The 16132-nt window shown below is 42.0% G+C and overlaps 1 protein-coding gene across 2 annotated transcripts in view; it reads left to right on the top strand.

Moving 5' to 3' along the window:
• The first annotated feature begins 11288 nt into the window (after nucleotides 1–11288).
• LOC118006359 (alanine--glyoxylate aminotransferase 2, mitochondrial) overlaps nucleotides 11289–16132 on the top strand; it is a 35917-nt gene continuing 31073 nt past the window's right edge. For both annotated transcript variants that reach the window (XM_034998981.1, XM_034998980.1), the window contains exon 1: nucleotides 11289–11376. In XM_034998981.1, coding sequence (XP_034854872.1) covers nucleotides 11289–11376 — 88 coding nt within the window. The remainder of the gene's footprint in view (nucleotides 11377–16132) is intronic.

Below are 16132 nucleotides of genomic sequence, written 5' to 3'. Positions count from 1 at the left end.
GATACAACTTTGAGAAGTTTTTCCTTTGCTTCAACATCTTTTATTAAGATGTATTTTTTTTTTAAGATTTTATTTATTTGAGATAGAGAGAGCATGAGCGGTGGGGAGGAGGAGCAGAGGGAGAGGGAGAAGTAGGCTCCCCGCCGAGCAGGGAGCCCGACATTGGGCTCAATCCCAGGACCCCAGGATCATGACCTGAGCCAAAGGCAGATGCCTAACTGACTGAGCCACCCAGGCGTCCCAGGATGTATTTTTTTAAAACAAGGGAAAGAGGCACCTGGGTGACTCAGTCGATTAAGTGTGCAACTTCTGATTTTAACTCAGGTCATAATTTCGGCTCAGGTCATGATCTCAGGGTCATGAAATCCAGCCCCGCCTAGGGCTCCAAGCTCAGCAGAGAGGCTGCTGGAGATTCTCTTACTCCCTCTCCCTCTGCCCCTGCCCTCTCTCTAAAAAAAAAAAAAAAAAGAAACAAAGGGGAAAATGTCATCCTAAGCCTTTCCGGAAATAAACACATAGTCACATGCTGAATATTTGTCTTAGAACACTCTTCAAAGGCATTTATTTCAGGCATGCCCTTTTATGCTTGTCTTTCAACACCTTCTCTTTTTTACTAAATCTAAATAAAAATTGACATCTTGCTTCCAACTCAGCTAAGTACTACATCTTCTCTTTCCACTGCCCTCAAGTTCCCCCACTCGTAATTCATGTGCCAGAGCCGAGCCTAAAAAATGCAAATATGCTTAGAAACACCCAGAAGTTCCTTGGGCCTTCTGGGAACAATGAAGAACGATCAAAAGAAGCGTTCCCAAATCTGATATGCCATCAACTTTCCCAAAGGAAACTTAAACCACAAATCTCGGTGCCCAAGAATCCACATTTTCTTTTGTTCAATTCTTCCTACCTAGAATTATCCTGTCTTCACTTAAAGCTTCAGCTGTGATTTAATCTCCCATTTATCATCTTGTATTTAGTGCATAAAATAGTTCATATACACTTAAAAATTACAGAGGGTGATATAACAAAGACTCATTTACCAACACCCGAATTTCACAAATACTAACATCTTACTTTATCTGTTCCTGACCTTTAAAAAAAAAAGTAAAACATCACAGATGCAGTAGTAAATATCTCTCAGTAACCAAATTCTCTACCTCCCTCTCCAGTGGCAACTACAATCCCGCAGTTGTGTATCCTTTCTGGCCATGTTAAAAATTCATTTACCTCAGGGCGCCTGGGTGGCTCAGTCGTTAAGCGTCTGCCTTCGGCTCAGGTCATGATCCCGGGGTCCTGGGATCGAGCCCCACATCGGGCTCCCTGCTCAGCAGGAAGCCTGCTTCTCCCTCTCCCACTCCCCCTGCTTGTGTTCCCTCTCTCACTGTCTCTCTTTCTGTCAAGTAAATAAATAAAATCTTTAAAAAAATGCATTTATCTCATATATATGCACCCATAAATAAAAATATATACAATTATCCTGGGTGCTTATGAGTTTTACATAGATAATAACATATGCCTTTATGCACCTTGATTTTTTTTTTCATTCAGCTTTGGGTTTTTGAAATCCAAATAGCTCCAGTTTATTGGATTTATCTGCTATATGATTGTATACATATATACAATTTGTTTGTTAATCCTATATTAATCAACTTTCCATTTGCACTATTAGCAATGACTCTGCAAAGAACATTTTATGCAAGCTTCACTTTTTAAGAATTTGCCATATTTTCTCTAGGACATATATCTAGGGGTATAATTGTTGGGTCATACAGAACATACATCTTAACATTTCCTCACTATTGATAAGTTGTTCTCTGAAGCAGTTATACCCATATATATCACCATCAACTGTGTAGGTGATTCCATTCCTTTCTTAATCATCACCCGATATTGCCAGATATTTGACAATTTGATGAGCATTCAATGATACACTGTTGTTTTAACTTCCATTGTCCTAATTAATTCATTCTGTATCTGAGTAACTCATCCTTTACCTGCTTATCTTTTATGTCATCTACCAAGTTTCTACATATGTTTGAGTCTTCCATCTGGACTTCTATTCCAGCCCAGTGGTTGGTTCATCTATCCCTGCCCTGATGTTTCCTGTTTTAGTACCCCAGTTTGATGCAGTCTTATCTGCTACACCTATCCCTACACCTCCATCTCTTCTTCAGGATTATTTTAGCTATTTTGGCCATTTATTCACCATGTGAATTTTGAGATAAGCCTATCAACTTCCAAAAAAAATTCTGCTGTCAAAAACAGACACATAGATCAATGGAACAGAATAGAGAGCCCAGAAATGGACGCTCAACTCTATGGTCAACTCATCTTCGACAAAGCAGGAAAGAATGTCCAATGGAAAAAAAGACAGTCTCTTCAACAAATGATGTTGGGAAAATTGGACAGCCACATGCAGAAGAATGAAACTGGACCATTTCCTTACACCACACACAAAAATAGACTCAAAATAGGTGAAAGACCTAAATGTGAGACAGGAGTCCATCAAAATCCTAGAGAAGAACACAGGCAGCAACCTCTTCTACCTCAGCCACAGCAACTTCTTCCTAGAAACATCGCCAAAGGCAAGGGAAGCAAGAGCAAAAATGCACTATTGGGACTTCATCAAGATAAAAAGCTTTTGCACAGCAAAAGAAATAGTCAACAAAACCAAAAGACAACCGACAGAATGGGAGAAAATATTTGCAAATGACATACTGGATGAAGGGCTAGTGTCCAAAATCTATAAAGAACTTAACAAACTCAACACCCAAAGAACAAATAATCCAATCAAGAAATGGGCAGAAGACATGAACAGACATTTTTCCAAAGAAGACGTCCAAATGGCCAACAGACACGTGAAAAAGTGCTCAACATCGCTCGGCATCAGGGAAATCCAAATCAAAACCTCAATGAGATATCACCTCACACCAGTCAGAATGGCTAAAATTAACAAGTCAGGAAATGACAGATGTTGGTGGGGATGTGGAGAAAGGGTAACCCTCCTACACTGTTGGTGGGAATGCAAGCTGGTGCAGCCACTCTGGAAAACAGTATGGAGGTTCCGCAAAAAAGTTGAAAATAGAGCTACCCTACAACCCAGCAATTGCACTACTGGGTATTTATCCCAAAGATACAAATGTAGTGATCGGAAGGGGTATGTGCACCCCAATGTTTATAGCAGCAATGTCCATAATAGCCAAACTATAGAAAAAGCCAAGATGTCCATCAAAAGATGAATGGATAAAGAAGATGTGGTATATATATATATATATATATATATATATATATATATATATATACAATGGAATATTATGCAGCCATCAAAAACACGAAATCTTGCCATTTGCAACGACATGGATAGAACTAGAGGATATTATGCTAAGCGAAATAAGTCGATCAGAGAAAGACAAGTATCATATGATCTCACTGATATGAGGAATTCTTAATCTCAGGAAACAAACTGAGTGTTGCTGGAGGGGTGGGGGGTGGGAGGGATGGGGTGGCTGGGTGATGGACATTGGGGAGGGTATGTGCTATGGTGAACACTGTGAATTGTGTAAGACTGATGAATCACAGACCTGTACCTCTGAAACGAGATAGTAGGAAGGGAAAAATGAAGGGGGGGAAATCGGAAGGGGAGATGAACCATGAGAGACTATGGACTCTGAGAAACAAACTGAGGGCTTTGGAGGGGGAGGGGAATGGGAGGATGGGTTAGTATGGTGATGGGTGTTAGGGAGGGCACGTATTGAGTGGAGCACTGGGTGTTATACGCAATGAATCATGGAACACAACATCAAAAACTAATGATGTAATGTATGGTGACTAACATAACATAATAAAATAAAATTTTAAAAAAATTGTGCTGGGAATTAGATTTTGTTAATTGAATTTATGTGTTAATTCTAGAAGAAGTTAGATTTTATAATATTGTGTCCTAATCATGAACATGGCTTACCATTTCATATACTATGGTATTTAGTAAAGTTTTATGCTAACCTTCATAAATATCTGCTTGTGTTTTAGTAGATTCATTCCTAGGCACCATAATTTTGTTGCTATTGTAAATGGTACCTTTTTAATAATTATTTTATTCTAAGAAGTTGTTGCTTATATATAGAAACTACTGATTTTTAAATATTGATTCTGGATCCTGAAACCTCATTGAACTCCAATTATTAGTTCTTGTAATTTGTAGTTTTTCTTGGATTTTCCATTTTTACAATTATATCAATGTTAACAACTTTGTTTCTTCTTTTCCAGTCTTTATATCTCTTATATCTTCTTCTTGATCTATTTCTTGGGGTTGGATTCAATACAATGTTGAAGGTAGTGGACATTCTTTCTTGTTCCTGACTTTAAAGAGAATTTTACCAAAAGTTCACCATTAAGTATAGGGTTTCCTATATATTTTTACAGATACTCTTAGATAGATTGAGGAAGTTCCTTTCTATTCCTAATGTGCTAATAATTTCATATCTCGAATTGGTGTTAAAAGCCCTACATTTACTGATAACAATTTTTTTTTACATCTACTGATACAAAAATGTGGCTTTCCCCTTTTATTTGATTAATATATAAATTATTACAGAATTAACTTGGAGAAAAGGCTTTAATGCTAAATTACTCTCACATTCTTGGAATGAATTCTACTTCAGTATGATGAATTATTACAAATTTTGCTTTATTCAATTTGCTAAAAAAATTTTAAGATTCTTGCATTCATAAGATTCATCTCTTTTACTACTTGAGATATACTTTTTGTGAGGTGATTTGTGAGTGAGTTAAAATCTTCTAGGATTATAGAAATTCCTCTTTGTCCTTGTAATTCTATCAATTTTTGTTTTGAGGCTATACTATTAGGTATATATAGATTTAAATGTTTACTCTTCCTAATGAATTATCTGTCATTATTAAATACGATGTCCTTTATCCTTAATGATTTTTGTCTCTTTTTTTTCATATTAATATGGCTCTACCAGCTTTCTTTCCACTGGTTAATTCTCTCATGGGTCTCTTTCTATATTCTTATTTTCAATTGTTCAATGTCACTATGTTTTAAGTGCGTCTTATAAACAGTACATAGCTACATTTTGTTTTTCCATTCTATTTGAGAACTTTTTCCTTTAGGTGATAAGTCAGGTCCTTCTGCTCTTCTGGCACCCTTCCTTTGTTTTTCTTTTGCAATGTGAATTTTGTAATAATCATTGTAAGAGCAGGATATAAATAAAAGGTCCTAGTTAGATAATTCACTGTATCTGAGTGCCTACATTTAGGGAGAGCTCTTCTCCCAGTCAGGAATAAGCCCAGTCATGGGGACATGGGGAGCCAAATTCTACTGAACCTCATCCTGCTGCAACTGGTAGAGACATTGTCCTCTGGTTACAACGTTCAAGGGAATGAACAACTGGAGAAGTCCAGTAGCTAAGGGGCCTATGCAAAATATATCTATACATATATGAATGTACATATGTAATATCTTCCATACATTTAACAAAAAGAGATTAATTTGGATGTTCAAGACCCACCTTTTATTTTTTTTAAGATTTATTTATGTATTTGAGAGAGAGAGAGAACACGTGCGTGTGGGCGGGCAAGCTGGGGGAGGGGCAGAGGGAGAGAGAGAGAGAGAAGCAGAATCCCTGCTGAGCATCATGGATCCTGAGGATCCTGAGATCAGGACCCGAGCCAAAGTCAAGAGTTGGTTGTTAACTGACTGAGACACCCATGTGCGCCAAGATCCTCCTTTTAAATACAAATCTTCCTCAAGTCTCTGTCAATCATTGGACCAGACCCATTACTGAACAACTCTTGATGAGCACTGTGTTCCAGGCACCATGCCAGGATACAGGAGGCTCATATAGATGAGCTCTCTGTCCTCCTGGGCATCACACTCTAGTCCAGGAGGCTGAGGTAACCATTGTGTGTCTTGCTCTCCAGACTGACTTTTAAAAAATATTAAGTCTAAAAAAAAAAAAAAAAATTAAGTCTAATAATTCCAAACGAGCCTGGTTCAAAGAGCTCATCCTCATAAACAAATTAAAGGACTTTGACTTTGCACCATTTTTCAAGAAAATCAGTGCTGCATGAAACTCTAAGGGTTATGGTATCGGAGCACATCTCCACACAGTTATTGTCTTTGAAAGCACCTATCACCTCTTTACTTCATTCTGAACACACTACACCTGCCCTCCTTCACAGTCCATTTACTGTGAAATGGGATACCTGAAATACAAGGTTTCGAGTAAACTGGGTTTTATCTGAAATCCTTCCAGAATTTTCCCTTCAACTCCAGGACTCCTAAACAAGTTAAGAAAGAGAAAGGATCACTTTAGAAAAGTATTATTTATTCTCAGTAATTCTGATGGACCCTGCTCTGTCATTGGCAGAAGTACTAGGATCAAAGAGCAAAGTTCACTCAGACTTAACTGATAAATCGTTAGCGAACCTGTGTACAAAAAAAAAAAAAAAATCCCTATAATTATTAACTTGACAACAGAATTTGTCAGGTTAATAATTTTCCCATTACTTCCCCATGGTTTTCCCATTGCTTCCATAATCATCAATTACCTTTTTTGAGGAGAGATTCCAATATTTTCCTACCTGATAACATATATTAAGCTTCAAAGTAATTCATTATATGAGAAATAAAGATGGCAAGCCTCTTAACTGACACCCTGCCCCTCCTATTTATCAGTCATGTGAACTGGGGTCCTTTCTCATCTTCTCCAGTCCTATATATAATGGAAAAAATTATACCTAATCTGTATGAAGGAAAGAGAAGAAAAAGATCCAGAGCAGATGTCTCTTAAAGTCCCTGATAATTCAGAGATAACATCTGTTTATTATTTTTTTAAGATTTTATTTATTTATTTGTAAGAAAGAGAGAAAGTGTGTGTACAAGCAAGGGGAGCGGTAGGCAGAGGGAGAGAGAAGCAGACTCCCCACTGAGCAGGGAGCCCGATGTGGGGCTTGATTCCAGGACCCGGGATCATGACCTGAGCCAAAGGCAGATGCCTAACCGACGGATCCACCCAGGCATCCCTGAGATAATATCTGTTTAATAGTAATTTTGCCTGTGAACTGGGGGTCAGATCTTGGATTGCTATTTCAAGTGACTCCTAGATGGAGGAAGAAGACCTAAGGCAATCTAAGCTTGTCCCTCATCCAGCTTTCAGAATTGGTGGATATCACTGTAATTCCAAAATGGTCAAAAGCCCCACCATCTTGGAAAACAGTCTTGTTCAATGTTAGTTGATATCTTCTTACTAGAGTGCATTTTAAATGCACATACATTCTGACCCAGAAACCCCTCTTCAAGGATTTATCCAATGTCGGGGGGTGGGTGCTGGCAGAAACAAGTTCATTTAGAGCACAAAATTCTATGTCCTAGGATGATGCAGTAACTACAGCTTTCAATAGGGACTTACTAAGTAAAATATATGGAGACTTCCAACTTCCTCTTCAGCATGTAAAGAGCTTGGAAGTTGTCACTTCCATCCTTACAAGAAGAAGCTGGACAAAGAGAAAACGAATGACTTTTCTTGAACCTGTCAGGAATTGAAGTTGCAGAGTGACTTGTCACTGTGAAATCTAGGGATACAGGCAAATCCTGAAAGTCACAGCCTAGAGCTTCTTTACCTGCAGCAGAAGCCACTGGAGCCATAACTGGTAGAAACACTTAAACAGTAATTTGGACAAATTGCTGGAGACTGAATGTGGACTAGCATGAGAATGCGAAGCTTCCAGGTTTCCAGAGTCATTGGAGGACCCCAGAGTGTTATGAGCCATACCTACAGTAGGAATATCACTAGGTTGTCATAGTGAAGCTCCCTTCATTGCTCTGGCTGGGGAAGGGGAAGAATAATCATTGTGAAAATGCTCAGAGACTTCACTTTAATAAAGATCTATTCTCTGGGGGAAATGACTTGGTCAGAGCCCTGTGTCTGCTGCTTGAAAGGCATTTCTCCCCTGCATCCCCTTCTCTGCTTCCTACCTCACCTATGAGAGAGAAAAAAGAAGAAAGTCAAGGTTTCAAGGAAATAGATTGGGAAAACTAAGGCCAGGGAGGAAAGTAGAGGGTAGGAGGTTTAAAAATATATATATATTTTTCTTCACACTGGAGAAATACATGTAAAAGTCAGAGTCCAGAGACATAGGCCCACTAAAAGACTGAGATCTAATCATAAGATTCTAGGGCTCCTGTAATAACAAGTGAATTACAGCTCAAAGAGTTGCCAGATCTGACTCCATTTAAGGAGTTTTTAAGGGAAGCCCTAAGACAACAGAGAATAGGAAAAACAAGGACACTACAGGAATTTGATTCCTTTGGCATCTACGGCTACATCAGATATTAAACACATCTCAACTTCTAACCAGATTAACATAAAACCTCACACTAAAGACTTATTCACCAGAGATCCTATTATCCAATGCAGCATGTCCAGCTCCCACAAAAAAGTTGCAAGGGATGCTAAACTGATAGGAAGAAAATACAGTCTTTAGAGACAAAGTAAGCATTAGAGCCAGACTCTGATATAACACAAATTTTGAAATTATCAATTTAAAGTAACTATGATTAATATGCTAAGGACTCTAATGGAAAAGGCAGACATTACATAATATCAAATGGATAATGTAAGCAGAGAGAAGAAAGCTCTAAGAAAGAATCAAAAGTAAATGTTAGGAATCAAAAGCACTAACAGAAATGAAGAATGTCTCCAATGAGCTCCTGGGCAGACTGCACCGGGCTGAGGAAAGAATAGGTGAGCTTGAAGATGGGTAATAGAAACTTGCTGGGTTAAAACAGTGAGAAAAAAAGAGTTGGGGGAGCGGAACATAACAGAACCTCTGAGAACTGTGGAACAATTTCAAAAGGTGTAATATATGTGTAATTGAAATATCAGCAGGAGAAGAAATACTGAAATGATTATGGCCAAAGAATTTTCCAAAATCAAATAAAACAGATGATGGAATATTGTAAAAGAAGTAGGAATCATGACTCAGATCTATATTTTTTGCATGAAAAGCTGTACTATTGACTATAAGCAGGTTATGAAATGGTATGTGTATACACAGGTGTACATGCGTAATAAAGGATTTCTGGAAGAATCTTTACTAAACTATAACGGTCAGATTTGTTGTGGTTACTTTCTTCCTTATGCTTTTCTAGACTTGAGTCTGTTTTCACAAAGAACGTATCCTGTTATTATGGTAACCAGAATAAATGGTTTCACTTTAAAAAAAAAAATGTTTTCCTTTATATTTTTTAAGATTTATTTATTTGTTTGAGAGAAAGAGAGACAGCATGAGTTGGGGAGGGATAGAGGGGGAGAGAATCTCCAGCAGACTCACTACTGAGCAGGGAGCCCGAGGAGGGCTGAGAGCCGGGCCTGAGCCAAAATCAAGAATCTGACACTCAACTGACTCAGCCACCCAGGTGCCCATTTTCCCTTTTAAATAATGAAGGTACAACTTCCCAATTTGAAGTCAGGGAGCCTGCGGTGTTTGGCTTCTCCACCCAAGGCAGCCCCTGATGTTGGGTGCCTCTCACCATAACAGTCTTACAACCCAAGAAAACTCTAAAGGCAAGGGAGCCTGCAGCCTACAGTGTTCACAAAGCCCAAAACTGATCACAGCCCAGTAGAGCTGAAGAACACATGCCGACTTCCGCAACTCAACACTTCCTCAGCTCGGGCCCCCCGCATGACAGACCGGGTGCCCTGGGGACCAACAGCTGCCAAAGCCACTCCCGTGGGAGCCCACGCAAAAGGGGACAATTTACATTGAATTTCAAAGACTTCTTGTGCTTCTCTGGGGCCCTCACCTCAGATTTGGGGTGGTGGATGTGACCAAGCCAGCTGGCCTCCCTGCCAGGTGATGCAAGATGTCCCCTTGCACGGTGTTCACCCATCCCCCACCACTGTTGCAGGACGTCATGGAGCAGACGGGACCGCCTGTGGCCCTGAGAGCGGGACCCAGGCGGGCAGAAGCTCCTCACCTCCTCCCTTGTCCTTGGAATACACGTTCTGCTCACCTTTCCCACACTGAGAGCTGTTTTGAAGACGCTGCCTTGAGAGAGTCAAGTGTTGTTGAGACCATGTGGATGGCCCAGCTGAGAGGTGGAAACTCTAAGGAAGAATCCAGTTAACCAAGTTAAGGTCTTTATATAAACTTGGGAGATTCCAGTGGGTCGGTGTAGAGAGGTACTTGGCCTGTGGCTGCGCCCGAGACAAGCCTGGGAAGTTCCGCTGCTTATTAGAGCCGCCCCCCCCTCCCCACCACCACCACCACCCCGCCCCGGGCAATCCTGAGCAGCCTGCCCTCCGCCTAGGGGCCCTTCCCCACCAAGCTCCATGGGCCCTTGTCGCTGTCCCCCTTAGACCCTGCCACGCACAGGCCCACGGACTCCCAGTCTGCAGCAGAGATGCACTTAGAGCAACCTGGATGGGTCTTAAAACCATGGCTGGGAGCGGAAAGGAAAGGACGCATTTTACATAAATTAAGAACGCGTCCGCTCCACACAATACACGTGTTACAAGAATACATACCAACAGAAAGATGCATATTAAATACATGAAATAGTCGCCTATGGAGATTAGGGGTGGGGTAGGCAGGAGTGACAAATGGGAATTTTAGAAATTAAAATATAACCAAAATAAAGCACCCTGACTGCTCAGGCCTCAACGTCTTGCCCTACTCGGATGCACCGTCGTCCAGAGCCTTCCCAGCTATTTCGTGCCCCTCTCCTTCCCTGGAGAGCAGTACCCTTTACCCATAGTCCCCTTCTCTTCCTCAGGGACCCTCAATACCCACAGCCATTTCTCCATGCACATCCTCTTGTTCTCTCTCTTACTCACACGCCTCATGTCTCAATCTCTGACCCCTTCAACTGTATCTTGAGCCCTCCCCTCCCCCACCCCCAGCCATCACCACCCTCACAGAGAGGCGCTCCTCCTGACGAGAACCTGCTGGAACAGAAAACTAACAAAACTCGCCCAGAAGGCCTTCACCTTGTTTGCCTGCCTTCTTTCTCTTCTCTCTCTCCCACCTTCTTTTCTTTTCTCTCCCTTAGGTCATGGACTGGGAGCTTTTCCCTCCCCTAAGGTGCTGCCCTGGGAGCTCTGGGGCTGGTCCAAAGTGAAGGCAGTAACCACTTCAGGACCCCCCCCCCCCCCCCCGGAGCTCCTCCCCTCCCATCCTAAACTCAAAGTCCAGCGGCTGGTGAGCAGTTTGGAGCTCTTCCTCTGACCTGCACTCCCCAGGCACTTGCTCTCTGACTGGGAGGGATGACTCCAGCCTGGAGACACTTGCTGAGAGCTTGGCACCTGCAGACCTCCTCTCCCAGGATCACCAAGATGTGCCCTTCCTTGAGCCGTGAGTGGAAACCGGTGGCCTGTGGGTCAGCTGAGGGTTGGCCAGAGGGGCAGCGCTGAGCTCAGAGCCTGTTGCCTGGGGTTCTGGGATTAGGCCTGTGTAGGGGCTTGGAGATGGGCCATCTGACACAGCGGTCCTCACTCCCGCTGATCCATGCCTCCTGCCCGCGGCCAGAATTTGCAGTTCCCCGCTCTTGCCCTGAATGGAAATCCATAGATCATGAAACCCAATGATGCACAATTTCAAAATGAAAACAGTATGGTGTCTTAGCTGTAATATAAAGAAGAAATAAAAGGAAAGCCATTCACAATTGTTAACTGCAATAAATAGATACTCAAGGATGATGACTTTAGAAGGCATAAAGCCTCCTCATGAATTCCCACCATGCCTCCGGGAGGTAGGACCATCACCTCAGGCACTGACAAGGAAACAGTCTCAGAGAAGTGCAGCCATTTCCCCGGAGACACCAAGAGCTAGGACTAGACCCTGAGCCCTCTTCTTCCACCCAGACTCTCTCTCCAGCAGGGGCACAAAGTGTGAGAAGACCTGGGGTCACCAGCCACTGGTGGCTTCATGTATTCTATCCTCCGTGCTAGTGATTTCCCTGAACCCCACCTCCTCCCCAAATCGCCTCCCAGGAACATGAGTGTAAGCAGCAGTCTGCAGGTTTCTGTGTGCTCACAGGCCCTAATCAGGTACAGGAAATCCTCTTCCATCCCCCATTATGATCAATGTGATCTTCACTTTCTCATCTTGCCCTTTTCTTTCTCCTTCCTTCCTCTTCTATTTGCTTTTTATCCCCCCAGGAGTCACTACTCTTTGAAACTTAATAACTTCTCATGCTTTAGATGGTTACCTCCTTTCATCTCCAACCCAAACTTGTTAGTGAGTATGATTAACCCATTTCACAGATGAGGAGACAGAAGAATAAAAGTAATTAACAAAGTTGGTCAAAGACAAACACAGAATGATTCCACCAGGCCCTTCCTTCCCTACTCTTTCTCCCACCCTGTTTGGGCTTCTCTTTTCCCTCAATCATGGGACTTTTGCCAGAACATCATTTAACCCTGTCATTTTCTGAGAAGGAGCTAGAATTATACCCAGAGTCTTAGGCTCGATAAGGAGGATACTATGCGGCAAAGCAAGAGAGAATGCCCTTTCTGCCCCCCTTCCCCTTTGCCAGCCCAAACCCTGCCAGGTGCAGAGTTGGGCTGATGGTGGTAGCAGGTGAAATCTTCTTGATCAACTCCTGGGGACTCCTTAACATAGCTGCACCAAGGAAACTACAGAAAAGGACTCTTGCCAACTTAGGCCACAGAGACGTGAATGCCATGCTCTACCTGGCCTTTCAAGAATCTTCGGGGCTTTATTTCTACTTTCGGGACTATAATACCTAGATATATGCCTGCTTGGGTTTGTTGATTCAAACGCACACTCATTGACCACATCCTTCTTAAGAACCTGCTGTGTGCAAAATACATATTCAATCAAAAGTATCTGAGGGCCTACTATGGACCCATGTGTAGACAGAGCCATGAGGAGCAAAAAGCCATGGTTTTGTTTTGTATCCCAATAGGGGAGACCGAGCACAAACAAACAGATAAATATGTAGAAAACATCCAGTAGAAATACATGCCATGAATAAAAGCAAACTAGGGTGAGAAGATAGAAAATTAAAATGGGGGAGGAAGGAGCAGGTCTGGCTTAGATGCGGGGATCACCAGGTGTTAAGTGTGGCCAGGTAGGCGAAAATAAATATACCACCATCCTTGTATATCACCTACATGGAGTCTGGATGATGTCTGTGTGGGTCAAGGATTCAGCCTTGCCTATGTTTGATATGCACGGTCACTTTGGGCTAAACATGTGCACAGAGTTATAGAAGCAATTTGTTTCAGTACAAAAGAATAGAGAAAATATCTCCGAGGTGACTTCTTCCTTACTAATGATATTTGTTAAACATATATCATTTCTAGGGAGATAGGGTATGTGCTTAAAAGTACCATTTTCACATGCCTGCCTACTTTACCACAAGGAGGGGACGGGCAGGAGGGCAGATGGATGGCAAATAGTGCCCATTTCCAGCTGAGAAACTTCCCAAGACTCCTGCAAAGACTGTTCTAAGAAAAACATTAAAATGAGCCCTAAAGGGAGGTCTCCTGCCTGCTGTGCTCTGAGCTACAGAACTGATTTAACCCCTGCAAAGGGCTAGGAGGGGAAGGCCTGCTCCCCAAAGTGCCAAGAGGAGGGATGGGCCCGCCAGCCTCAGAATCGGGCAGAGCTCTTGCTTGAGGACACCAGCAACTGCCTTCACTTAAGCAAAAGGCATTGATAGGAAAGATATGGAGGGAGGGAACGGAAAGAATCAGCGGGAGGGTGAGGAGGTGGGCAGGAGTGGCTCTGAAGAGACATCAGGAGAGATAGAAATCCCTCCTGGCAGGAATGGCCTCAGAAGCGGGTCATGGCTCTGATGAGGGCCTGCAGCCATTCCCTCCATGCAGGGCATCTGCTCAAGACATCACATCCTAAAGGGAGAACATCTTCTTCACCCTTTGGAGGTCTCATGCCCATCCCTTGGCCTCGCTGGTGGGAGGCAGGCATCTGATGTGAGCACACAATTCAGAGGGACTGAGTGCTACAGCTCAATTCCAAGTCTCCCCTATAACTTCCTGCAGACCGTGGAACAATTTACAAAGGGAAAAGGATCCCCTCTTGGGTCTGGAAGCAGACGACATAACGTTTCTCCCCAGCCAACCACTGCCCCTCAATTACCCAGACTTCAACAGAATCTCAACACACCTCCGTGGGAGGGGGCATCTCTAGCCCTCAACCCTACCAAAGTCTCTCAAAACTGCAAATTCCCCGTATGTAATCTGTCCCTCCCTTGGCTCTTAGGTGAATAAGATCTTCCTTTCTTTTTTTTTTAAATTTTATTTTATTATGTTATGTTGGTCACCATACAATACATCATTAGTTTTTGATGTACTGATCCACGATTCATTGTTTTCGTATAACACCCAGTGCTCCATGCAGTATGTGCCTTCCTTAATACGGTGGGGGGATGGGTTAGCTCGGTGATGGATATTAAGTTCTTCCTTTCTTAATTCATTGGCTATCCTAAGTAAATGAGATGTCTCAAGTGACAAATTTTTTTAAAGTTACCTAATACGCGGGGGGAAGGGGGATTGGTTAGCCCGGTGATGGGTATTAAGGAGGGCACGTACTGAATGGAGCACTGGGTGTTATACGAAAACAATGGATCGTGGATCACTACATCAAAAACTAATGATGTATTGTATGGTGACTAACATAACATAATAAAATTAAAAACTACAAAAAAAAAAAAAAGTAAAGTTACCTAATACGCTATGTAGAAATAAGGCATAGTTAGCATTTTAATAAATCACCTTTACATTCTACAAACTATGTTCATTGTGTATTATTAAATAATTTATACCTTTTTTAATTTGAAAGGGTAAGGAAGATCTTGTTAAATAGCCCCTCTGTATTGAAAACTGGTTATGAATGTTAGAAAACTCTTTATCATTACCGAGAGAATTTCCCCCCAGAATTTTCAAATGCCCACAAAAATTGATTTCCTTTCCTTATCTTGCTTGCCCCAATAGATTTTCACTTTTTGATACTATGATTTTTAGGGAAAGAAAACCAAGTTAAAGTGACTTTGTTGTGGAACTCTATGAGAATTAGGTAGCTGGAAAATTAAACCCAACTACCCATTTATAATTTGCATTTATTATACAATGGCGGTGGTGTTCTCCAAAGAGAATTGCACCTTTAAGTATCTTGGGTTGTCCAGGTGAACTGGAGAGGAAATTGGTGAATTGGATGAAAACCATTAGCTGTCATCTGTATTTAGCACCAGGCCTAAAAGGGCAATATCAGATCAGTTAAAACAACAAAGAAGCTAAATAAATGCCCATACAGAAATAGACCTGGAATTCTGTTTTATGAACCCAGATCTCAGTTATCCCTTCCCCCACCTCTCCTGGGTCTGTCTCCCCCCCACCACACACACACACACGTAGCCCCCATGTGCGTACATGCACACCCACAATCTCCAGGAACCCAAAAGTTTATTAACCCTCAACTCTTGTGTCGTCCTCAAAACAGGCTATTTTGTGAAGGGGGGAAAATCGGAGGGGGAGACGAACCATGAGAGACTATGGGCTCTGAGAAACAAACTGAGGGTTCTAGAGGGGAGGAGGGTGGGGGATGGGTTAGCCTGGTGATGGGTATTTAAGAGGGCACGTTCTGCATGAAGCACTGGGTGTTATGCACAAACAATGAATCATGGAACACTACATCAAAAACTAATGATGTACTGTATGGTGACTAACATAATAAAATTAAATTAAAAAAAGAACAGGCTATTTTGAATAAAGAATGCAGACAATTATCCAGATGTTTAGACTTTACATTTCTTTCTAGCAAATAAGGAAAACCAAATAATGAAAAGCCTTTTTGTTTCTTTATGTCCATCAGTTATTATCATTACTATTAGTTTTGAGTTTGAGTTGTTTGGTGAGAGGGGAGATATGAAAGGCCATAGACTTGTGAGATGTTACCTAGACTTACTTCACTATTGACTAATTCCTTTTCCTCCTTGCTTCCTTCCTCCTTTCCTTCTTTCCTTCCTTCCTTCCTTCCCTCTCTCCCTCCCTCCTTCCTTCCTTCCCCCTTCCCACTTCCCTTCCTTTCTTCCTTCCTTCCTTCCTTCCTTCCTTCCTTCCTTCCT

The sequence above is a fragment of the Mirounga leonina genome, unplaced genomic scaffold (assembly GCF_011800145.1).
Source record: "Mirounga leonina isolate KUSES-001 unplaced genomic scaffold, KU_Mleo_1.0 Mir_96, whole genome shotgun sequence".
In the NCBI taxonomy this organism is placed as follows: domain Eukaryota; kingdom Metazoa; phylum Chordata; class Mammalia; order Carnivora; family Phocidae; genus Mirounga; species Mirounga leonina.
Note: the sequence above shows the minus strand (reverse complement) of the source record. Positions and strands in the feature narration are given on the sequence as shown.